The 24,677-nt window shown below is 38.9% G+C and overlaps 1 protein-coding gene across 3 annotated transcripts in view; it reads right to left on the bottom strand.

The window, feature by feature from the left end:
• The window catches only part of ACAP2 (ArfGAP with coiled-coil, ankyrin repeat and PH domains 2), a 68,993-nt gene that overhangs the window by 30,632 nt on the left and 13,684 nt on the right, over window positions 1–24,677 (bottom strand). For all 3 annotated transcript variants that reach the window (XM_086618352.1, XM_086618351.1, XM_086618353.1), the window contains exons 2-9: window positions 16,916–16,973; window positions 14,142–14,261; window positions 12,748–12,801; window positions 9,006–9,064; window positions 8,325–8,508; window positions 6,026–6,070; window positions 4,986–5,081; window positions 962–1,036 (exon numbers count right to left, since the gene is read on the bottom strand). In XM_086618352.1, the coding sequence (XP_086474478.1) occupies window positions 962–1,036; window positions 4,986–5,081; window positions 6,026–6,070; window positions 8,325–8,508; window positions 9,006–9,064; window positions 12,748–12,801; window positions 14,142–14,261; window positions 16,916–16,973 (691 nt within the window). The remainder of the gene's footprint in view (window positions 1–961; window positions 1,037–4,985; window positions 5,082–6,025; window positions 6,071–8,324; window positions 8,509–9,005; window positions 9,065–12,747; window positions 12,802–14,141; window positions 14,262–16,915; window positions 16,974–24,677) is intronic.

Here is a 24,677-nt window from a genome sequence, read left to right as displayed (position 1 = left end):
AAAACATATTCAGTGAACAAAAATGTCACCTTTTCCCATTAGTATTAATATTGACTCCTACTAAGACTACCTAAATTATAATCTTGGCATGTTTTAATTCCTGAATTTATTTGCTCCTGAGATTTAATTTACATTATGGGGTTTTTTTGAATTTATGCCACCTGAACAGATACAGAAGGTATTTGAATGAGAGTAAGAAGTGTTGCATTACCTTTAAACTGGTATCTAATCCCTTTCAAAAGTACCTGCAGTATTAGCTCACTACTGGAGAGTTCAGTGGAAACATTTTTAACTTCTAGCATTATACCTGCAAAACCAATACTCATCCAGAGCTTCTGAAACATCCAAACAACGTAAGTCATTCCCCTCACAACATGAATTATCTACATTTTTCTCAACAAGCAAAAATAAGAATTACTGCACATACAAATCTTCTCAAAACAGCAATTTAATGTTATCACTTTCATATTTGTGTACAGTTGAACACCATACATTAGACAGCCTTCACAAAAGTTTACTTTTGCTCTTCATATGCAGTAGCAGCTGCCACACTTACCCTAAAAGTGCTGCACTCGTATTTGGCACAGTCCAGAAAGTGATACGTAGGACTACGTAGCATGCATACCTCTTCCACAGATACAAAAGAGGGAAAGACAGCAACTTTTACAACTATATTGAATCCAAGATGTAATCAGAATTAAGAGTTCTAGTGAAATGCTAGACTTTCAGCATTCAAATAAATTCTACTGTTCTATTTATGTTTCAGTCAAAACTAAACATAATACCCTGTTCTGTAGTACAAAATTAATATCTGCCATCTAACCCTACGCTTAACGATGTGCAAGTCTGTTTCTCTGCACTAAAGATACCATTCCTCACAGTCTGATGCAAGATGCACTGCTGGGGAGAGATGTCAGAGAAAAACGTCTGTGCGGTCTGCCTTTTATATTCTTGCAAGTACCTTTTGTTGAATAGTGGAGTGCTTTTGCTCCATATCTCTCTTCTCCTTTGCAGCATCTACAGCCAACTGATCCAGCTGTAAAGAGAAACAGAAAATTGGATCTTTAGATTTCAAGAGAAATTTGGATCAGTAGATTTCATAATGCTGACAAAAAAAGAACACATTATGTCTAGACAGTGCATGACTTTTGTTTTATTTGCATAGTAAAATGACCTTTCTGGTCACAAAGTGTTTACCTTGAATAACCACTGCAGCCTTGTTTAAAGCACTGCACTACCACCCTGACTTAACCTCTACGAAAGGTGTACGTTTCTGGTGAGCCTGAGAAGAAACGTTCCAAAGACCAGCATGGTGCCAAGCATATGCGACTCTATACCGCATTGGTGCTCAGCCTCCGAAGAGAATGACTCATGCTTTAGCTGCTCTTTCATGCTGGCTGGCTGGCCTATGCAGCAGCACTGGCATGAGCAGCAAAACCAGAAGCAGTGAACGCTGGTGACTTTTCCTCTCTGTGAAGTGGGGAAACTGCCTCAACCGGGCTTTTGTATTGATAGTTTTGATCAGGTCACCAGCAGCATTTGAGCAAGATTCCTCCAAACGTTAGGCAGAACCACTCAAACTGTTTCTAGTTTCAGAAATAGCAATATGATTTTGCAAAGAAGAGAGACTGTCACAGCAGAGAGGATTTAAGGTAGCATCCTTACAGTCTGATAAGACAGACGACACTTGCAAAAACTTGCTGCAAGTATGTCTATAGCACTACCATATAAACTTTTTCCTTCTAAAACCAGAAGGAAAAAAAGCAGGAAATTTAAAATATCCTGTAAGAGTAAGGTTTTTTCTGTACAGACTGATGTTTAAATAAGAAACATGGTGAAGCGGAGGAGCAGATGCTGCCTGAAAGACAGCCTGAAAGTTTGGCAGTTACGCGACAAGCTATGGAATCTGACGAACTCCTCCTTTATCCAGCCTGCACCACAGGCCTGACATCAAGCCCAGTCACAGCATCTGACTGAATGACGATGCAGATGGAGCATCGAACACAGCGGCACAGTCCACAGCCTTACGTCTGTGGGGCAGACCTAGAACGAGGAGACCAGAAACAGGGGAGACCTGATTACGGCCTATAAATACTTGAGAAAAGATGGTGGGGAGGTAGGGGAAGGACTCTTTACATTAGTGATGGGTGATAGAACAAGAGGAAATGGACATAAGCTTAGTCAGGGGAGATTCAGGTTGGATGTTAGGAAGTATTTCTTCTCTGAAAGGGTTGTCAGCCACTGGAATAGGCTGCCCAGGGAGGTGGTTGAGTCCCCATCCCTGGATGTGTTTAAGAATAGAGTGGATGATCTACTTGAGGATATGGTTTAATGGGGATTAGGGATGGTTGGACTCAATGATCTCTAAGGTCTTTTCCAACCTAGAAATCTATGAATCTATGAACAGCGTGCAACACCAGTTTTCCAGCTGAAGTCAGTCCGGTGGCAGAGGGCACAGTATGACTAACAGAACATCTAATTCACACACAAATAGGATCGTCTCCACCCACTCTCATAACCACAAGCCAGAACCCCTGCCAACTCCCGTCATTTTCCCCAATGTTGTATTTCCTCCACTTGAAACAATATAAACAAGAGAAAAGAGGGACAACAACTGGCTCTCATGCCCTTGTGCTAGGCAGTCTCCAACAATTAAGCAGCCATCTGATAGCTGGGACATATGGATCCAATTCCATACTCTATTTCTTTTCTTAACTCCTCTCTCCCTGGCTGCTTCTCTGGCTCAAATGGCTATACCAGCACTTTCACATCCTACAGGTATTTGTGAACACGAACACATTGAAGACTGAAGTGTCCAGATGTCATTCATGTTGCTATATTACTTAAAAAATGATAGTAGAACCTCTAAAACAGAGACTGGGCTGCCATTGTGCTCAAAGACTGTTTTGCACCAAGAACCCTGGGAAAGCCTTTCTTTTGTGATAAAGATGAGAATGGGTCCAAGGGTTGTTCAAGACTTGAGGCACCAAGTTCCTTGCTAAAACCTCAGATTCAGGAATCTGCACATGGTGCCCAAGAAATTCTTCCTCCTACCCAGCTAGATGAAACAGAAGGAAGCCACATTCAGATTGGGCAATTACCTCTAATTTACCTTAAATAGAAGTGTTTGAGGATACATTTACCACAGTGTAAGTGTCAAACCAGAGTTCTTAACAGCAGCTCATTTCAACATTTACTTGTTTGTTTGTTTTTTTTTTTACTATCAAGACAGCATTGCATCATTTCAGTTTCCAAGCGCAGACCAGAATTTCTTCTTTTCACTCAGGTGAACAGCACATCAACTGTCTTAAAAAAGACCAACAGCATATAACTATCAAGAGCTGTGGCTAATCACACAACTAAACTATCAAAATCCCAGTCATTATACCACTATAATGAAGACTACCACTGGGTAGTCTTCAAAAAAACTAGATTTTTCAAAATACTGCATTCACTGGTAAATGTATTTATACAAACATATAGTGCTATAAGTGGCTTTCTATAGAGAACTAAGTCATACTAAATGTTTAGCTTTTTGATTAGTCATCTCAGAATAAAAATTCAAGTAGGTTTTCTTTTTAAACTAAAACTACATTTCATATGAAAAGTGCCAAATACCATAATTTCCATGCAAAAGCTTTATCAAAATAATAAGATAGTTTATCTTTGATAAAAGATTCCCCTACCATGATCTGAACCACAAGTAATCCTACCCTGATCTAAAATATCCAGAAAGCAAAATTGCTCAATCCTACTCCATCATGTAAACCAGTTATTTTGAAAACACAAAACACAAGAATTTATAACTACATTATATAAGATCACTTCAATTTTAATACTTCAGGTGCTGTTAAACCTTGTAATTAAGATCACAAACAAAATTTACTTGGGAATGAAAACTCACCAACAGAAACAATCTGACAGTATTTTCAGAAAAATCTAGCAAATCTGTGTTATGTCACAACATACCTTCTTGTTGACCTGTTAAAGGCAGAAACTTCAACCTATTACAAACTGCAAAGCCATTAACTGTTAAACTTCCGTAAGTTTTGAGCCATTACTTAAATGCCAAGGTCTGCCACGAAAGAATAATTCAGCAAGTCATACAACTTTAGGGTCTTCAGTCTATCTTTGCTCCAACTGTAATATATTTTAAACATTCTCAGCTTTGGATTTTCTAAATTTAACTCCTTCAGTTGCTATGATACCAGCACCATAATGAACGTTATACAGTGCTCCTTACCAAATCAAGCAAAAGGATGACAGATTTCCAGGCCCATTCAACTTGCACTGAAAACAGGTCAAGACACTGCCGAGTGTTTTTCATGCACCACAGACAGATCTTCAATTGAATATTGTATGTTCTATTTTGCATAACCATTTTCAGCGCCTCATGTGTGCAGTTGACTGTGGTCCATCTAACCTTTTCATGAGTCCCTCACTGGAAACCAGGAAGTTGCAATTATGTGTTCTTAAACAACAAAACCGGGCAAGAAGGATTCGGTGTATGAACTCAGTTTTGAGCCACTTATTAAAATCAGACTTCTGTTTTATGATCTAAGTTGCTAACATCAATTTTATTTTTGGCACACTGTCTAGTTTATACAGTAAATAATATATACAAATAGAACGAAAAAAACTAATCTACTTATTGCTGCTGAACATATTTATAACACAGGTCATATACAAAAGTTTTAAAACAAAATAATCCAGTGCCCCGTACACCACAGAGTACCTCAAACAGCACCACATGGCTATGTTTAAGTACGTAAATCCTAAAGAGAGCATTAATTTTAGTAAACAGGCAACTTTCAGTTTCTAACTATTTTCATTCAAACCACTCAGTGTATATTTATGCTTTGCCTATATCACACAACAGTTCTTTTTGTTGAAAAAAAATCTATGATGTATCTGATATATATGCATATACCAAGTTTTTCACCTATTCCAGCATACAGTTACGAATTTTTAAAGTAATTTGTTACCTGCGCGCCAAGATCTTTCATGTAGGGCTCAAGTTCACTAAAAAGATCATAGCCTTGATGGAAAAAAGCCAGATGGGCATACATAAACGATAACATCTAGAAAGAAAAAAGTATACTTTTTAAAAGGATAAGTATTTATCAGCTATCACATAAATATATCACTTAACTAATCCACATGAACAAACTTAAAATACAATTCCAGGGTTAATTTCTGCTCTCTAGTGTCCTGGCAATTTTACAACATCATCTCATCGAGCCCAATTCTATCTAAGGGCAGAAAATTACTTCTGATTCATGTGACCGTGTGTTCAATTAGGACACACATATTCTGTAGCCCCTCTCAATTTATTTACTAATCATCCAAAACCATAACCTTTATGAACATAGCTGAGAAGACTGTCCAGTCTTAAAAAACAAGTTGGGAATTAAAAAACAAGTCTTAAAAAACAAGTTTAAAGGAATTAAGGAAATCATGGGAGTGCATATTTAGACTTTTGAAAGAAAAGCACAATTTGGCAGTCTCTACTTCAGTAAACTTTTTACCAAGACAAGATAGAACAGAAAAGAGAACACAATCAGAAGAAAACTAGCATGCAGATATAGCTGTATATTAATTTAGCAATTACCATATTATATATTTGCTATTACAATATGCTATTTACATTGAAAATACCATTTTTGTAGAAAGAGCTGAATCCATCTTAAAATAGATTATAAAAAGTACTTATTGTTTATAAATTAATATAGTAGACCTAAACAGCAGAATTCTTGACAAAAGTTCAATTTTAGCCATGAAACACAAAGACAACAGCAGTGGAAACCTTAAAAGTATTCAAATCTGAACCAAAAGGATTGCCAAAAACAGTTAAACATCTATGCCCAGTTACAGTATAGGCCAAACTGTCACTAAAGTGCCAAATGTACTGATAATGTTTTGATGGGTAAAAGGACTAAATTTTTAATATACTGCTTTGCAGTCACATTTTTAATTTCAGATGTATTATATATATTTTCTGTAGAGAAAATAAAGTGTATCTTACCGACTTTAAGATTTCTGCTCTCCTTTTAGACTGAAGAACGTTGATCTAAAAAAAACCAAACAAGTAAATTATTTAATTCTACTTGCAAACTTTCCCCACAGAATTAAACTTCCAAATAATCATATCAAAGCTTAAAACATTGGAAGAACATAACTCAATATCAGACTTTACAAAGTACTTTTAAAAGATTCATGCTGGTTTTGTCATGACATTGAAGTGATGCAATCAGAAAAGGCTTGTGAAGCTGGAGTTTCAGTGATAGCCACAACTTTCTTACATTAGAAGGGAAAATATACGACATGGCCTGCTGGCTAGAAGTAATATAACGCACTTCTCAAGCAAGGAAAATTGGTACGTGTCTTCAAGAGACTGAATTCAACATCTTTCAAACACCCTTTCCAACAGCATGAGCTCACCCAGCCCACCAACTTCTTGAAGAAGCTGCACTCAGCACCACCTCTGCCAGGGGAGGGGAGAGGAGAGGACAGGGGTATGTTTATTTTTCCACTCAGGCTGACATGTCTGAAGTGTCTCAAAACTGGGATCTAGCCCCTGCCTCTGAAAACAAGCAAGATCGTAACAACTTCAATAAGTAACTTTTCATATACACTTGCACTTTTAAGCTAGCTGAAGTCACTGACCAATGGTGTTGCCCTAGAACTTGAAGAATTTCAAATTATATAGAAAAAAAAAATAACTCGTTTCACATTTACTCGTTCCTCTATACTCTTTGTCCCCTAATCCTGAAGGTTGTCACTCAGAACTACAGATTTTCTTTAAAAGCCCATTTAGCAGAAACATGCATGATTTTGTAATTTAACACCTCTACGTCCATTTAAAATTCCAGCAAAAGAAATAAACTTACTGAAGCTACAATCAAAACCAGATTGTACTTCTATACTTAACTAGTCGGTATTTTGGAAAACCTTCTGCAGCAAAAATAATTAAGATTTGTTTGTATAGAAGAAACTCACAACTTGTGAGGCAAAAAAAAATAAATAAAAGGAAAGCAAAGGTTTCGAAATATAGTTTAAAGCCAATATAGCTATAAAGAGACCGTAGTCATGACACCACTTTTCTAGTGGAAAAGAGTCACTCAAGTGGAAAGAATTCCTAAAGCTGAATTCATTTTTACCTGCATTAAGAGATGCTGAAACTTCTCCCTGTTACTTCCAATGCACTTTTATCCCAGGAACTGCTCATACTTTAAACACACCAATTGCAGGAAGCGAACGATCAATGCACACACAAGGAACTGGCCTACAGCAATGACTGCCAGCTTCCCTCTCCTGCTAATATTTCATGTTATTACAAATAATCAAGTGGTGCATAATTCATGTGACTTAAAACATCAAAACAAACTTTGTCCTTAAAATTCAACAGGCAGGAGCTCAGCGTTGACCACTGACCACCATATCTGTGCATGTGCCTGTGCCAATCAGATCAACTCCACTTCAGATACACGCGATTTACAGAGCAGTTAACTAAGCTTTAAGCAATTGAGTGGACTGTCACAAATGGACATAACATCTAATACAAAACCAGACATGATTTTAAAGCTTCGTTCTGTGTTTGATCATAGGAGACCTCCAGACCCATTTAGGAGCACCCAACCCCTCATACCATCCAAGCTGCAATAATCCTGTTTTGCTGTAGTTGTGGGCAACTATGAAACAGATGAATTGTAAGTATCGACAGGAAATTTATTATTATTTCACAGAATTCAAAGTGGTAGGACAAAGAACGTCTCTCAATACTCTATAGGAGATCTGCACTAAAAAGCAAAAGAGCAGTTATGCTCTTGATTTCCCTGATGGCACAAAGCCAAACTCCGAAGCTTCTAGACGAGTAGGATTTGTTAAATAAAATCCAAAGCAAATAGCTGAAATTTTAGTAGCATATATCCTGTATCAGAATTATTCAGGTAGTTTGTATTTCCTAGGCTAGGTTACAGTTTTTACTTCAAATATATAAGGAACTACAGCATGGCAAACTCACAAAATACATTTAGGTAAGAATCAGGCAAATACTGTTTTTTCAAAATTAATGTTCAAGTTGAAAAATTAAACTGTGTCATTACAGCAACAGCACTGAATACCAAAGCATTAAGCAGTAAGAATGCATCGATTAAATTAATTTTGCTCAGGTTTCATTAAAAAATAAATTACTTGCAAAGTTATTCCTTTTTCACTGAAGCTCCCGAGCTTCTGAGAAGCTTACAATAAGAACTTCTAAAGGACAGATCCCTCATTATATGTAACAAATGGTTTTGAAAAATAACTTTTATTGCTGTACTTACCTGAAGAACATAATCCAGAGCTATGTGTCGAAAACATTTCCGTGTTGCAGTCAAAATATTAGTTGCTTCCTCTACTTCGTGTTGCTTATTTCTTTGAACTTGGGCATTTTTGACTAGAGCATTTTCTTTTTCTTCACTAACTTTTTCAAACTGTTTCTTTGCATCTTTAAATTTCCTAATATCTCTAAAGAAAAAGGAAAAGTGGGTAACAAATTAATTCCAAAGCATGAAAAAATTGTTTAAAGATACACTAGACAGACCATGCTCATGACTGTTACAGCTAGTTTCTTGGGTTTCATATTCCTCAATAAACACTTGGATCAAATGGAAATCATACGAAGTATGATAGAAGCTTCTCTGCCTTTCTCTTCTGAGGAAAGCACAACATCAATATTTAAATAAATGCACCTCATGTTTACTGGGGAAAAGCTTTGGTAAGAGTTTTTTTCCCCTAAGCTTAGACAATGACAACATGTAATTAAGATCAGTAATTCATAATATTTCAACATTTCTGCAGCTGGATCCAAAGCCTCACTGATTTGGGGCAATTTCTGACAACAATACAGACTTCTCTATGACTGCTCATTTTCAGGAAAGCTGTTTCACAGACCGAATCAAATCAGATATTTTTAAATTCTGTTTTACCTGTAATTTTCCCATTGCAAGTGCAAATTAACTTACTCTTTAACAAAAGTCTGAAGTTGTGCTTTAATTGATCTTTGGGTTTGGTCAAACAGGATCTGAAAGAAAAGCATTATTATGTAGGTCAATAACTTAGGAGTATTCATAACTTTTCATTTTAGACATATACATGGTTATTATGCAGAATTAGATGAGAATTATTATTAAACCAATGTGTGTCTGATATCAAAATATAAACTCCTTCCAAGTAGTTTTGAAATAAATAAAAAGTAAATAGGGAATAAAATATAGAAAATAACACAAAGCCAACCCCTTTTTCTTGTCTTTTCTTAAAAAATGCTCTTATAAGGAGAGACAGAGCTCCTGGCATCTTATTCTCTCATCCTGACAACATAAGACATGCCTGCTTTCATAGAAGATGTTTATCATGATTATTAAACATTATTAAACAGTCAAGAAGAAACAACCTTGAATATTAAGAAACAACTTTTTTTCATTCTTAGACTTCCACAGTTTAACAACTAAATGACAAATAAAACCCTTGAAAGAACATATCCTTAGCTTCTGGAAAAAAAAATAAACCACAGACTGAAAATAATGCTAAAAGCATAACAGTATTAATTAGTATCATCTCCTATACATAATATGTTTGTAAAATAACACGCACTGTTGAACTGCTAAGAAGAATTGCTGCTTCTTTTTCTAAGATTAAGTGTTCCAAGCCATGGTTCTCAAATTTCTTATGATTTGGAGAGACATTTACTCAGTGAAATTGTAAAGTCTGAGAAATTTGTTAAGTTTCCAAGGCCAAAGCATACCTGAATGTTAGACAACTTGTATTTTCTCTTATGATCCCAGAAATTCTAACTGAGGAATGAAAATGCACATCCCTTCAGCTTCACATTCGCCCTCTCAGTTTCAGGACAGAGCAGAACAGGTCAATGGCTACAGGACAAATCCTTTTGCCACTTATCATTGTGAAAACCACAAACAACGCCTTAATCTCCAACTCCTTTACACCTCCCATTCTGCATTACAGAAATATACAAGGCACAACCACAAAAAATAGAGATGAAAGAATATAAGGAAGTGGTAGTTGGCCCAACTGAACAGAAATTCTTACAAAAGGTAAAGATCTTCAAGTGCTTAATGATCTTATTGAAAGAGTGAGACAAGAACTCAGAGCTTCAGGTCAAACAATGTTTTCTTTAAACATTCTCAGTCTTAGTTTCCCTATTCACAAAATTTAGGAATGAAAAGCCATGCAATGCCAAGTACTGACAGCAAAACCTTCACCAGCTTGTTTCTCTTTTCTAGAAACACTGAAGGAAGGAAAACATGACTGAGTTTAAGTCACCTATGAACAGTGGTACTACATCCTCCATTCAGTCTCCATTTTTGGATGTTTTCAAGACCAAATGGGATCAAACCTTAAGTAACCTGCTCCAACCTCAGGGCTGATCCCGATTTAGGCAGGTAGTTGAACCAGACATCTCCTGAGGTCTCTTTCCAACCTAACTTGTCCTATATCCAACAGTAACACATGAAAGAACCTGTTTGTATTCCCACTTTTGGAAACCAGAAAAAACAGACAACTAGAATAAAGAACTTCTTGACAAGCTGGAAGTCATGCTGGGACTACTCCCACTGCTGACATTTAAGCTTGCCAGTGCCTGAGGAGTGCACCAATCAAGATCAATACAGAAAGAGTATAACCAGATGGGAACTCAACTGATCAGTGGACATCCAGAAATATGAACTTTGCAATTCTGCTTACAGCAATGAAGAGGAAAAAAGTGCTAGGCAGAAAAATATACACACTTTTTTTCCCCTAGAAGAACAGAAAAGCATCCAGACCATGATCTGACTAGATTTACAGCCTTTCCAACACATTACCTTTCACACACTCCAAACAAAGTCTAAGAGAGCTGCTATTTGCCATAAGCTGTCAAAGCTACTCCCCCACTGCTGAATCAGTGAAGATGCTGCATTAGTCTGGTTCCTAGCCTTATTTGTAGCAAAACCTCATATGAGAAAATCGACAGTGGGACCATCTCCTATCCCTTCCCTTCTTCCTCTGGAGGATGCTTGCCTCTCCTCTTTCTTCCTCTAACTTCTTCTCACTCATGATGGCTCTCCTGCCAACTTCTTCAACAACAGAGCTGACACTCCAAGCTACTAAGTCCCGCTGAACCAAGCAGATCCACAAAAAGCAACGCAGGACCACAACATGCCTGGCAAAGGTCTACATCAGCACCCCATAAGATGTCAAACTTATGTTTGTGCCTTTTGATAAAAGTCACTGTTCTACTCACTATGCTTGAGCACAGCAAGGAAGCGGAGGCAAAAAAAGCAGGACAGAACTCAGAGTGGTCCTACTTAGATCTGCAAAGAAATCTTTTAATACGTCTTGTTCTTTGCTTTCTGCTTTCAAACTGCCCTAAAGGGAGAGTTGTGCTGAGCCAAATTTTACCAAAGCACTGCAAGCTACAGTCATGTAGAACAATAACAGCAACAAAAATATAGGACCTAAGTCAGATATGTCAAAAAGAGCACACCATATGGCAAAGACATGGTTAAGAGGGTAACAAGCAGCAAGAAGTGTGATGAAAAGCATATAATAGGGACCTGTTTGAACCTTTGCACTAGTTTCTCTCTACCAAAGTATCACCGTCCACTTACTCCTCTCTTTACAGTTTTCATTATATTAGGTGTAGATATGTACACCTCACGCAATGGAAAGGAAATCCAACTCAATCCAACTCAGTACTAACCTTCTTCCCTTTGTTTCTCTTCCATTCTATAAGTATGCATCTAAAAAAAAAAAGCCTAATAAGGCAGTTTTAGGAAGCGAAGTTAATGCTGACAAACTTAATTTCAGCTGAAGCTGTTTGAGCTGCATTCTTTGTATCTCATGACATTTCAAACTTCTAGTGGTATTAAAAAAAATAATTTAAGTGCCCTGCATATTTTCAGCACTTTGGAGACACTTAAGTTGCTTTCCTGCAATTTGCTGGAAAATGAACGAAAAGTAGTAGAGGCCAAGGAAAGAGGAAGAAAATAGAAGAACAAGCATCCCTTTGGCTTTCAGGATACAAGACTAAACTCTTTAGAGGAGAAAAAAAATAAACCATTTTTCAATCCAGGCAAAATCATAGACTGGTTATAGAAATATAGAGGCTATACACAGAGATGTGCACATAATTATAACTGCATATTACACAATTTCAGAAATCGAGCTTTCTGATGAAGTCTGACATGCTAAAAATCACTATTAGTTTTAAATCCCAGCATTTTCTCCTTTCTCTACATCGTCTAAATCTGCCATGCTTTCAAAAACAAAACTACACACAAATCAGAGGTGCTTCATTTTGTGCATTATAAAGAATGGGGAAAAAAACCCTAGAAGTTATGGAAAAGGTAATTATTATTTCAGTCCAGCAAAGAAATATGCTCATAATTTGTCTCTGTTGCCCATCAGTTTGTTTAAAAAAAATGAAACAATCCAGTATTTACTTTGTCTTACAGCACTGGGTTTTAGCAAAGCTTCAAATTCTAAACAAAAAATTGAGATAAAAACCTGCAGAAGAGAGGATATTTATAAATACTTCATAAACAAAATATAAATAAAATATTTTCAAGTATAAAATCAGAGGTATTTAATACCACTTAAACCACAACTTTGCAAATACTATCAACAAGAAAAGCTTTAGCATTATTCTACCATCACATATATCTGGAGGTAAGCTATCAGTGTCACGTTTCAGCTGGAAATACTTACATTGTGATAATTGATCATTTCCTGTAATGTGTCAGAGAACTTTGTCAAGCTGGTCTGTAAAGAGAAAAACAAAGTAGTTTAAGTCAAGCCCTACCAAATACACAGCACGAAAGCAATGTTTCAGAGCTTCACAGCTTTTCAGAAAAGAACTTGGGAACCGATTTTCCATAGCATGATTACTAAACTGAAACCATTATGCTAGAAGAAGAACATGGGGATAATATGAAGTAAATCTATTAAAGCTACAGACAACAAAAATGTTACTGCTACCTACCTATTATAAAGGACCAAACTGAAGTAAAGCAGGAAAAATTTAATTGACTAATATATGAGAAGTTCACATAATTTAACACATTAATTTACAATATTTAATATTATATTACTTAATATTTATTAACGTTTAATACTCCAAGACCAAAAACCTGGTTAACATGTTGTCATCATCAGTACACACACATTTACAGTAGGAACTCCTGCCTCACAGCTGATACGCTTAGTAACGCCGGCATCAATCTGTACAATCAATGTCTCAAACAGTTAGAAAACAACAGTCCCCAATACATTTGGATAACTGCTTATCGCTTACAAAACAAGTGTAACAAAAACCTACTTGGAATCAAATCATGTAAGTTTTGTTAGTTTGACATTGCACTACATTTCTTGTAAGTAACTTTCCAGACAATAGCAGTTTCGGTTGCCTGCAGACTGTACTGAAGTTCACAGGCATTATACAGTTCAACTGGTGTGTGAAGATGCATACATGCAATGTATGTTCTATTACATAATATGCATCCAATATAGATGATATACACAGAGATGTGCACATAATTAGAACTGCATATCACACAATTTCATACCTCATTTCAAACTAACATGGACAGGAAATATTAGGCATTCCAAATTAGCCTAACAAGACCATCAGTCTGAGGTTACACCACCAAAGTGGGTTCTGTACATTGAAAAATTTAAATTTCTGTGTATTAGAGAGTGCCAGCTCCAGGACCCAAGAGAACAACTAAGGGAATTTAGTTGCAGGGAACTGGCTCTTAGGATCTCATGACTAGAACTCCTTTATTTAGCAAAGCAAACAGGGCAGCTGTTCACAGCTTCAGCCTGACTTTCTCCACTCCTCCCAAGATGACCACTCCTGACCTAATACCTGTTTTCCGGCATTTGGAAAACCCTTGCCATTGCAGGTTAAAGTTGAAACTAAACAGCACAGACACTTGCAGTGCATCGCAGTCAAAAAAGCTCACTCTTAAGACATCTCAAAGAAAAGGGAGCAAAAAGGCAAATAATAGTATAAACTCAACTGCTTCTCTTGCCAACTGCTATATTTTACCCTTTTTAAGTGACATTTTTCTCCTTCCATTTTCACCTCTTAAAGAACTTACCTCAACCAAGGCATCTTTACAGGAATATTGCGCAAGGTCTCGAATTCCATTCATGAACTGCTTGTTGGCTGTACAGAATGCTTTCCCAGTATCAATCATAGCAATACAAAGCTTCACCAGCTAAAGAGAGGAAAAAATAACAAAGTGGAAGTTTTTTTTGTTTGTTTTTTACATAAATAGGAAACAGCTTAGTTTAGTTAAGTCTAAGAAACAAAAATCTCAAAAGTTAAATTCTAAATTTACAGAGCCCCACATTCTATGAAAAGGTTCCTATTGGATAGCGATAACTATAAAAATACTACTCTAGGTCAACTGATATGCCATTGAGACAGTTGCTACTCTTTGTATTTTTTTTAAATTATATTTTATTTGTTTCATTGTTAGCTGAGACTTTGCACATATTTCATGAGAGAGGGCTGTATGAGGGCAGAAAGCGCAGCAACTAAAACATAACTGGTTAGAACCCAAGCAAATAAGTGTTTTGTGGTTTCCGAGCCAAAAAACCTCAAAAAGAAACCCACACCAGTTGTTTTATCTTCAGACGCTCAGAACACAGGCACAGGAAAACAAAAGGCTATCGGCACAAAGCACAACTGAAGAGAGATGGTTACATCTCAGAAGGTGAAATCATTCTTGTTTTCACGCATACAACAGTCTAGTCTTTCTCCGACGGTTTTCCATCCCTACCAGTCACTGTTTAGGTCAGCACCTTAGCTATCATGGTACTGGCAGAGTCTGATATGAACACCATCAGTATCTTGTGATGGATGTTTTTCCACTTTTTAATTAATTAGTTAATGAAAAAGAATTATTAGTGCGATCACTAAGATGATCACTTGAGAGAAGGCATATTATGATTGAGTTCCCTCACCCTAAATCAAACTGAGAATAAAAATCAGAATATTGAACCTTCATCTCTGAAGGATTTTTCAAGTATAAATTTTCAAGAAGAAAAACAAAGAAGTACTTGATTCTATGTTGGTGCAAGGAAACCACCCAAGTGACCTTCCCACCTGATTTACCCTGTAATTTTTATGTAATTACCCAGAAATCTGAGCATCATCTCCCACGTTCTGATGAACGGCCAAGTTGCTTGAACAATGGACAGAAAAATCACTACCAACATGATCCCTTTTTTCCTTCACTTTTGCTTATGGGTCACAATCTCGAACCCAGCGTCCTTTCCTCCAGAGGGGAAAAAAAACACAGATAACATAGCCCAAAGTCACCATTGTGAGACAACAAAGCTAAGTTTGGAATGAATAACTAAGCAGAACAAGTCACCAACCCAGTCTAGACACATCATTACCTTCAGGCCTTAGTTACTTCAGCTCCCACGAGCAGCTTGGCTTTCAACTTACGTGTTACACTAGATCACTTGTAGTTCAACATTACAATGGATCTACTTAAATTCCTTGTGTACTTGCTTTCTTGCTGAGGAGCAAATGGGTTTGGGTGGTTTTGTTTTAAGGAGTACTAGGATACTGTCTCAGGGCAAAGGGTAATACCACAATTATAGCTTTTACATGACAGAACGATATGTTAGGCACTGGCCTCCTGGCAAGTGTCTGAGGGCAAGGCCCAGAATAATGCCCCTTAAGGAACCTAAGAATTCTTTTCCCCAAAAATAATCCTTTTAGACTGGTGGAAAAAACACACTTTTGAGACAGATTTTTCAGATCCTTTACATATTTGCATGGTTTAATCTAATCTACCAAAACAGATTCATCACTCCTACAGTAAAAACGTGTCTTATACCCATCAGTTTCACCAAAATACACACCAAATCAAAATTAAGTGTCTTTCATTTATTTTGAAAGAGCAAATGGTTACATTATTAACTACAAAAGCAAGAAATATTATTACCAGAAGTAACAAAAAGTCTTCAGACTTAACACTACACTTGACATTGACTTTGTCACTCTCTCTTTCTGCAGCCAACTTGCAGCTGCAGGAACAAAAGTTTGTATTCAGAAAGTAGCTAAGGAGGTGAACAAATGACTTCTGCCTACCACATCACAACACAGCCAAAAATAATTTTAAATATTTTGCATAAAACGCTAAGGAAAGGAGACTTTCTACAAATGTAAAACAAAAATAAGCCACCCTCAAAATACTAGCAAAGAAAGAACAAAAGCCTCCAAATACTACTGTTTAGGAAACCAATCAATGGATTGTAAGGCACTGAAAAGATGCTGTGTGTAACCTTGTACATACATGCAGAAAGCATGACAAAAAGCAGCATGGATTTTACAGTAGTCCTGCAGATGAAAGTGAAGGACATATATACCTCTCATATACCTCATATATGTGACTGTGCTGCAGACTGCCAAAGACAAAGCATTGAATTTACATCTCTGAAACAAAGAGTATCCAGATGTCCTCACAGTCGGCAGCTGTCATAAAGCACAGGCTCTCCACGCAGCGATGGTCAGCCCCTGGCTTTGAACCCACATGGAAGCTGACTTGGTTTGCTCGCTGCTCCCACTGTGGGGCTCAGTCACACGAGTGCCAGGAGCCATCCGGGCAGGAAGGCATCGCACAGTCCAAACCCCCAAATGGAGGAGGGAGCAAGTTCACGCTGGCTGCTGCCGCTGTTTCTCAAGCTCGGGTCTCTGGGGCCCAGCTGTGCACTCCACCCAGATCCCTTCCCGCTGAAAGAGCACAACGCTCGGCACAGCCACTGCAGCTTCCCAGCTGTGAACTCTAAAACAAAACCTAACCATATCTTTCGATATTTTTCAGAACAGACATTGTTGAATTAAGAAGCTTACCTTGTCAAGTTTCAGTTCCAGTTCTGTCACATCTCCTTCTACTTCTTCTAAAGCTGCCCTGTATGGTTAAAAAAAATGTTTTCCTGTAAAACTTTATACAGAAAATACTCTGGGACTGGGAGTAAGGGGGAGGGACATGTTATTGCCATCACTGTTTCATTTAAATTTCAAGTATAAAACAGTACAGGAATTACAGATAATTGCAAAAAGTTTGACAGTAAAAAGAAGAAAAACTACATCACTGATAAAACATATAGCTTAGTCATAAAGATTTGAGATGAAATTTTATTAATCCTCATGTTTGCCATATTGAAACAGGTTTCCTCTATTCATGTATAGCCAATAGTCTATACGTTCAAAGGCAATAACAAAGGAAAGAAACTGAAAGTCTAAGGGAAATTTCTTAAGTAATTTTTCTGGTGACTCTCCTGGCTCAAACCTGCAAACCTACAGCTATTTAAGGAACAACCTCGCAATGAGATTATGAAAAATGGAGCATTTGCCATTAGTCAGCTGACTTCACAGGAAGTTCAGATGGCACACTTGTTTATAATGTTTGCCTCTAGCCTGGACTGGTTGCAACTTTCAGGCCAGTCAAATTTTATTCACCAGTAAAAGCTACTTTCATGAAGCATTTCTAAAGCATAATTTCTTTCGCTTTAGAGCGGATGTTTCCTTTAACATCTCCTCCCTTGCTTATTGCTACCTGAAAAAACAGAAGACAGAAAGGGTGACAGTGCTCAGAGAGTTTGCCAACACAGCTGTTTCTCCACACTACTGCCTTAAGAGCTTGAATGTTCTCATTTCTGGCAACCAATGCTACACTACACAGATCTATCCAACGAGGCTGGGATTTCACATTACACAGAGGTTGGTAGGAACAGCTGTATTCCTATCCCTTGCACGAGGGACCTCATTCTTTCAGCCATTCCAGCATAACTGTTCACAGAGCCACACTGCTCACTAGCAGTAGTCTGCCTTGGGGGAAAAAAAAAAAAAACAACCAAAAACCAAGTAATCGGAAGTTTTCTGTAATGCTTTTTGGAAAATTGGATCAGATACATTTCACATTTCACTCCAACAGAAAACTCTTCCTGGAAAAAGTGAGACAGGCAGGAAAGTATGATTTGGAGCAGGAATTTCTTAAGCCAGCTTTACCACTGAGGAGAGAGCACACAAAACCACAGCTTTACTGTCTCTTGCTAATTCCATTCTAGTTCACGTGAGTTCAAGCCAAGAACAGAAAAAAAAAAAAAAAAGACTGGATCAGGCCCGAAACCCAGGAAAAGCAGTTTTTACGAGAATAGTTCTAAAAAACACTGCCAATAGCTTGCAGTTCTCAAACATTCAGCATGAGGTTCCCAGCTTTTTGCACATTTCACTAACACATAGTTACATTCCAGTTTTTGTATCCAAAGGCATTCCCACAGTTACATCCTAGGTTTATATCTAAGCACATTCCTGCACAGTTACATTTCAGCTTCTGCCTCTTCTCTGGCTTTGGACTATGAAGGATTTCAGGCAACATCTATTTCTTTTTTACTTTATTTTCTTCCATAAATGATTAACTTTCATTTAAGTCTTTAGATTTAAACCTTGTTTCAGAGAGCATTACAGAGGAAAGAAAAAAACAACAAAGGAAGGAAAAGTATCTCAATATTTAGACTGCAATTTTGTATTCGTTTGTTTATAATCACAGTGTAACCAATTTTTATTTGTTTATTTGGCATTAACATAAAAGCATGATTAAGTAGCTTGTTTACAGAACTGCAGCAAGATCTGATAAAGACACTAACAAAAAAAAAATATTCTTAACTAGCAAAGAGTTCTAGCTCCACGGGACTTAATGAGCTAAAAAGTCTAAGATTCAAGATAAGGAAGAGAGATAAAGGCAGTTAGAGCAGGCAGAATGAAGACAACACATCTGCTCAGTAATTAAAGCTCTACTCCAAGGGGAAAATTTTAAGACGGAATAAGCTCAACTGAAAGAGAAATAAAAATAGAACATCAAAAGCTGAAAAGATGAAGGGCAGGTCAAGAAAGAAGTATGAAGCAAAGCAGAAAGAGATACCATGGGAGAAGAGCGACATACACCCCCTCCACCACCTGATTCATAGCATATCATCTTTGAATGACCACAGGCCTCTGAAGCACCAGGCTGGTTCTCCGGGCTATTTTCCACCACTGCCACACGACGGAGGCAGGGCACACCTCAGCCCTACAGCTGGATATGGATCAAACAGCTGTTAGGTTCCAGCTAAACCCTGTTTCAACTCCTTGTTTCTTTGCATAGGACTGCCGACTTTCACTGTTTCCATCATACAAAAACTAGAAAAGTTGTTCTCAAGCAAACATACCCATAGTATTAGACCAAGGCTAGATTACCAGCGTAAGAACAATGGAGAGGATATCCTCAGATTATAAGAATACAGATACACATCTCTAATAATGTATTAACACCATCTAGTCACAAAAATTGTTTTCATATTGAGTTGGGGAATACCTTAAGAACAGCTGATCTGAGCTGTACTTATGTTAATGCCATCCTTGTTTTTCTTAATTTAATATTTTTTGAAGCCACGGAGTAAAAAGATGCATTTTTCTCTCTAAAACATCTGGGTCAGGAACCACTTAAAGTCCACAGAAAATTGTCATAATTCCGAGTAAATCTCATGTCCACAGCCAAGACCCAACTTCCAGCTATAAACACAGGAAGCGGTCATAAAACAGCTGAGGACCAAGTGTCAGACCTACCACCATGTACCAAAAACATTGCTCCTTCGTGCAATGGGAGCTGGGAGCAAGGCTTGCATCAGGGTAATCTCAGCCAGAAGGCTCTGGCACTAGGAATAAGGATCAAATCAGCCTCAGTATATGAATCAAAGTAAAACATCTGTGGCTTCCCGAGATGTTCAAACACTGCATGGCAACACACAATCAGAACAGCTGCTTAAGGCCGGAGGACAGCTTTTATAAATGAGCAGTTTCCCATGCTCTTCATGCTCCATAACGAGGATTCTCAGGAATGTTTCTCTCCTCTGCTGTTCCTCCTCTCTTCCACACTCCCTCCTAAAACACAATTCAGTTTGCTAGATACAGCTTCCTGCACAGCCACACCTGCAATGCAGGAGGAACATCAGAGGTGATGGAAGAAAACTCAAGACCTGACTTAGCAGCCTTTTTAAACCAGGATCATGTCACCAGTTACCTAGCCCAGCATACGATGAAGGAAAGCTGAACTCTGGTGTTCATCACAGCATTCCTCTAAAGTGACCACTGAAAGACTTGCTTCCAGGTTAAGGTACTACAGGACTCCAAGAATCTCAGGAACCACACAGATGACAACTAAACTCTCCTTTAGAAAGCACATCGGTCTCTCTTTAGGCCCTGAGCTGCAGACACTTGCTAAAGAAAATAACTTAGTCTGGACTAAACCACTCCACGCTGCTGACTGTAATGCCAAGGCCAAGTGTCTGCTTGGCCTGCTTGCTCTTACAGTGTAAAAAGGTGGCAATGGTCAATGCTTTTAAAGTCAGCTGTTCTTCAAACGATATCCAACTGCCATTGAAGCCACATCCTGCCCTTAGTCCTCCCCTCATTCATCATGTTCTAGCCTGCGTTTCAGACTGTGTTCCTGAAAGTGAGGAGGCTGGAATCAGCAGTCATTTTACGTTACATGCTGACAAACAACAAACTGGAGAAGTCAAAAGGTGCTATGGATAATTAACAATTCATTATTGTTAATTCTAGAATTAACAAGTCCCACTAGAAAAAAAAATGAAAGAATAAAAGCCCATTAATAAGTATTTTCCTACAGCTTGCATTTGGTTTGGGTTTTTGTGGTGTGGTGGTTTGGTGGGGTTTTTTTGAAAGTTTAAAACCTAAATCTTCGATTCAACTCTTGACTATACTTTCAGAAGAATAGGAACGAGTACACAAAAATCAACTGCTATTCAGACTGGAACTTCTGAATACATTCATGTATTTGGACTCAAAGTGGGAATAACAGATTCCCACCATGGCAGTTTCAATAATATTACTGCTAAAGTCTTGTCTTCAAATCTCGGAAAGACACAGCTCTCTTACTTGCACATATTCTATGCAAAACAGCCCCTTACTGCACAGCTTTGACTTCACTGCAGATGATGTATGCTTTCAACTAACATCCACTACAGTTCCAGAGTATAAAGTTGACACACAAGACTAGCCACAAATTATCAATAGATAAATCCAAGTATTTGAGTACACATATTCAAGTATGACTACATTCACATTTTCTTTCATTAACTGCAGTGTAAGTTCATGAGATCAGCTGTGTATCAGAAGAATAAAGAAGCATTACCATGCTCCACTGCCAATGGAGAACAATTCAGTCTCGGAAGGACAGAGAACATTGAACAAAAACCAACAAGTAAATGGTACTGTAATTAACTTCCCTTTGTCCTCTTCAACTGAATTTCATTTTAAACTTTATGGACCTTAAGAAAATTGAAAGGCAGTTACAAGATTATGTACAGCTCACTAATTGCAAGGGCCAAAGCTGGATAAAGGTGGTTCATAACTGCCTGAAGTAAAAGCAATTGACCATTCGAACCCTCATGTCAAATACAAACCAAATACACACACTAGGACAGATTAGCTGCAAGCTATCTGTGCATCCCACAGTGGCATCTCAGTTCTAGATGTGTGTAAAAATCAAACTATATCAAAATTACCAAGCACTCAGGCTATAGCTTTATGTGATATCAGAATTAGGTTTCAAGCTGTGCTGCCCAGGTTCAGATGAAAAGGCCAGTAAGCTAGTGACTTCTAATCATTTTGATTTCAATTATCAGACTGAAATAAAATCAGCAAAGGAGTTGCTTATGGACCACTTCCAACAGTGATTGCATTCAACATCGTCAGTGACAGAGGGAATTAGAAGTAAATCAGTCACTAAGTTTCTTATAATGATATGAGAGACTTCAAAGCAAGATAACTTCAAAATACCTTAAAGATAACTTGAAAATAAGTACTACTGAATGTGAAAAACTGGAAATAGGATGACATACAGAAGTGCAAGATAAGAATATGCACCTGATTATTTACAGGAATGTCTCCTCCTCTATGCCAGAACCTTTAGGTGGCAGACAGCAAAAAGCCCAGTAGACATTAATCAGAGGATGGACTACAAGCTGCAAGTATGATGTAAAGGCAAATTAAAATGCAGGTATACCACACAAGATACTACTTTTGGTCATCTAATTGGTCTGCTCTCTCTACACACACATAGCAGTTATACCTTAGTATCACAGTTCAGAAGCTACGCAACTACTTATAGATTAGTTTAGAAACACACCATCATGACTAATGCCACCATTTAGAGAAGTACAATGTTGACAGCAAAGTCCTCCAAAGAGAAATCTGTTACGAACATCACAAAAAAAGACAAAACAGCAATACCATGCCAAACAAGTAAACAACCAGTTCTACTGGAGACACATTTCAAGCCTCTGTACTTCATCTGCACTCTCTGCTAAAAAACCCAAGGATCAACACACATCTCAACTACAAGAAGCTGTAACACAGCTGTAGCAAAAACACCAAAAAGGGAATAACTTGATGATGCTGTTCCACCTAAAGCGAGTTGTAACTACATTATAACCAATACTCCTGATTCTCTCCACTTTGAGTGAGAACAGAGGATGGAAGCAACACAACCTTTCTGGGCAACTTGTTCCCATGCTTAAACCTCAGTGCATGTCATTTGCATTGCTGCATCATTCAATCATCATCTTTCCACTGTGCACCTGAAAACAAAGCCCACACCCAGACCTATTACCTGAACTCTGTAACATCCTACTGGGTAACTGAAGACGGCAATTCCATCCTCCATGAGCCTTTTTAGCCCAAAGAAGACCACATGCCTCATCCTTTCCTTGAGTTCCCTTGAGCTCCACGTTTTCCATTCCAGTTGCCTTTAGCTGCACGTCTTCCTTTTTGGTGATATCTTTCTTGTACTGGCAAGGCCCCAAACCGGTCATAACACTCCAGACTTAGTCTCATGACTGCTAAATACAGGGTACTCATCTCTTCTCTCAACTTGCCAACTATGCTCTTGCTAATACAGCTCAATACAGCTCATAAGGACCTGATGGGCAAAGTGCCATGGGAGGCGGCCCTGGAGGGACGAGGGGCCCAGGAAAGTTGGTCCACATTCAAGGAGCGCCTCCTCCAAGCTCAGCAGAGGTGCATCCCGATGAAGAACAAGTCGGGCAAAAAGACCAGGAAGCCCACGTGGATGAGCAAGGAGCTCCTGGACCACCTGAAAATGAAGAGGTTAGCCTATAGAGGGTGGAAGCGGAGACAGATAGCCTGGGAGGAATACAGAGAAGCTGTACGAGTGACCAGGGATCAGGTGAGGAAGGCTAAAGCCCTGAAGGAATTGAATTTGGCAAGGGATATAAAAAGCAATAAGAAATGCTTCTATAGGTATGTAGGGGACAAAAGGAAGTCCAAGGAGAACATAGGCCCCCTCCGGAAGGATACTGGTGCTCTGGCTACCCGGGACATAGAGAAGGCTGAGGTACTCAATGACTTTTTTGCCTCAGTTTTCACTGATAAAGCCTCTTGTCTTACCACCCAAGCTGTGGAAAGAACTAGCAGGGACTGTGAGGATGAACCACCGCCCACTGTACTTGAAGAGCAGGTTCGGGAACATCTGAGGAACTTGAAGGTGCACAAGTCCATGGGACCTGATGAGATCCATCCGCGGGTCCTGAAGGAACTGGCGGATGAAGTTGCCAAGCCACTGGCCATTGTATTTGAGAAGTCGTGGTGGTCTGGCGAGGTCCCCGATGACTGGAAGAGAGGGAACATAACCCCTGTCGGGGAAGTTTCCTGGCTGTTACAATAGAAAGCACCTGTGCCTCGTCAGGACAGGTGCTGTGAGTCACGTTGGTCAGCCGGAGACCACGTGACTCATGGATGGTTAAAGGCAGGGCACTCCCAGAAGAGAGTGGGGCAGCTCCCTCCTGGAGACTGGAGTGGTAGGAGCCCCCGGAGAGCGTGAGTTGGAGCTCTCTGTTGAATTGAGATAGCAGCGAGTTTGGATCAGCCTTCTGATTGTGAGATACGTCGTGGTCGCAACAGCCGTTTGGTTGCGACCCACTGTGAGAAGATACAGGCAGTCCACGACAAACCCCCATATTTAAAAAGGGGAACAAGGAGGACCTGGGCAACTACAGGCCGGCCAGCCTCACCTCTGTGCCTGGCAAGGTCACGGAGCAGATTCTCCTGGGAACCATGCTAAGGCACATGGAGAGCAAGGAGGTGGTGGGTGACAGCCGACATGGCTTCACCAAAGGCAGATCGTGCCTGACCAACTTGGTGGCCTTTTATGATGGGGTGACAGCATCGGTGGACAAGGGTCGACCAATGGATATCATCTACCTGGACTTGTGCAAAGCTTTTGACACTGTCCCGCACGACATTCTTCTCTCTAAACTAGAGAGGCATGGGTTTGATGGATGGACCACTCGGTGGATAAGGAATTGGCTCAATGGCCGCACTCAGAGAGTAGTGGTCAACGGCTCGATGTCCATGTGGAGACCGGTCACGAGTGGCGTCCCTCAGGGGTCCGTGTTGGGCCCGGCCCTCTTCAACATCTTTGTCGGTGATGTGGACAGTGGCATGGAGTGCACCCTCAGCAAGTTCGCCGATGACACCAAGCTGTGTGGTGCTGTCAACACGCTGGAAGGGAGGGATGCCATCCAGAGGGACC

Source organism: Tauraco erythrolophus, chromosome 11 (genome assembly GCF_009769465.1).
Source record: "Tauraco erythrolophus isolate bTauEry1 chromosome 11, bTauEry1.pri, whole genome shotgun sequence".
Lineage (NCBI taxonomy): Eukaryota > Metazoa > Chordata > Aves > Musophagiformes > Musophagidae > Tauraco > Tauraco erythrolophus.
The sequence above is the reverse complement of the archived record's forward strand: the minus strand, read 5'-3'. Positions and strand labels throughout refer to the sequence as shown.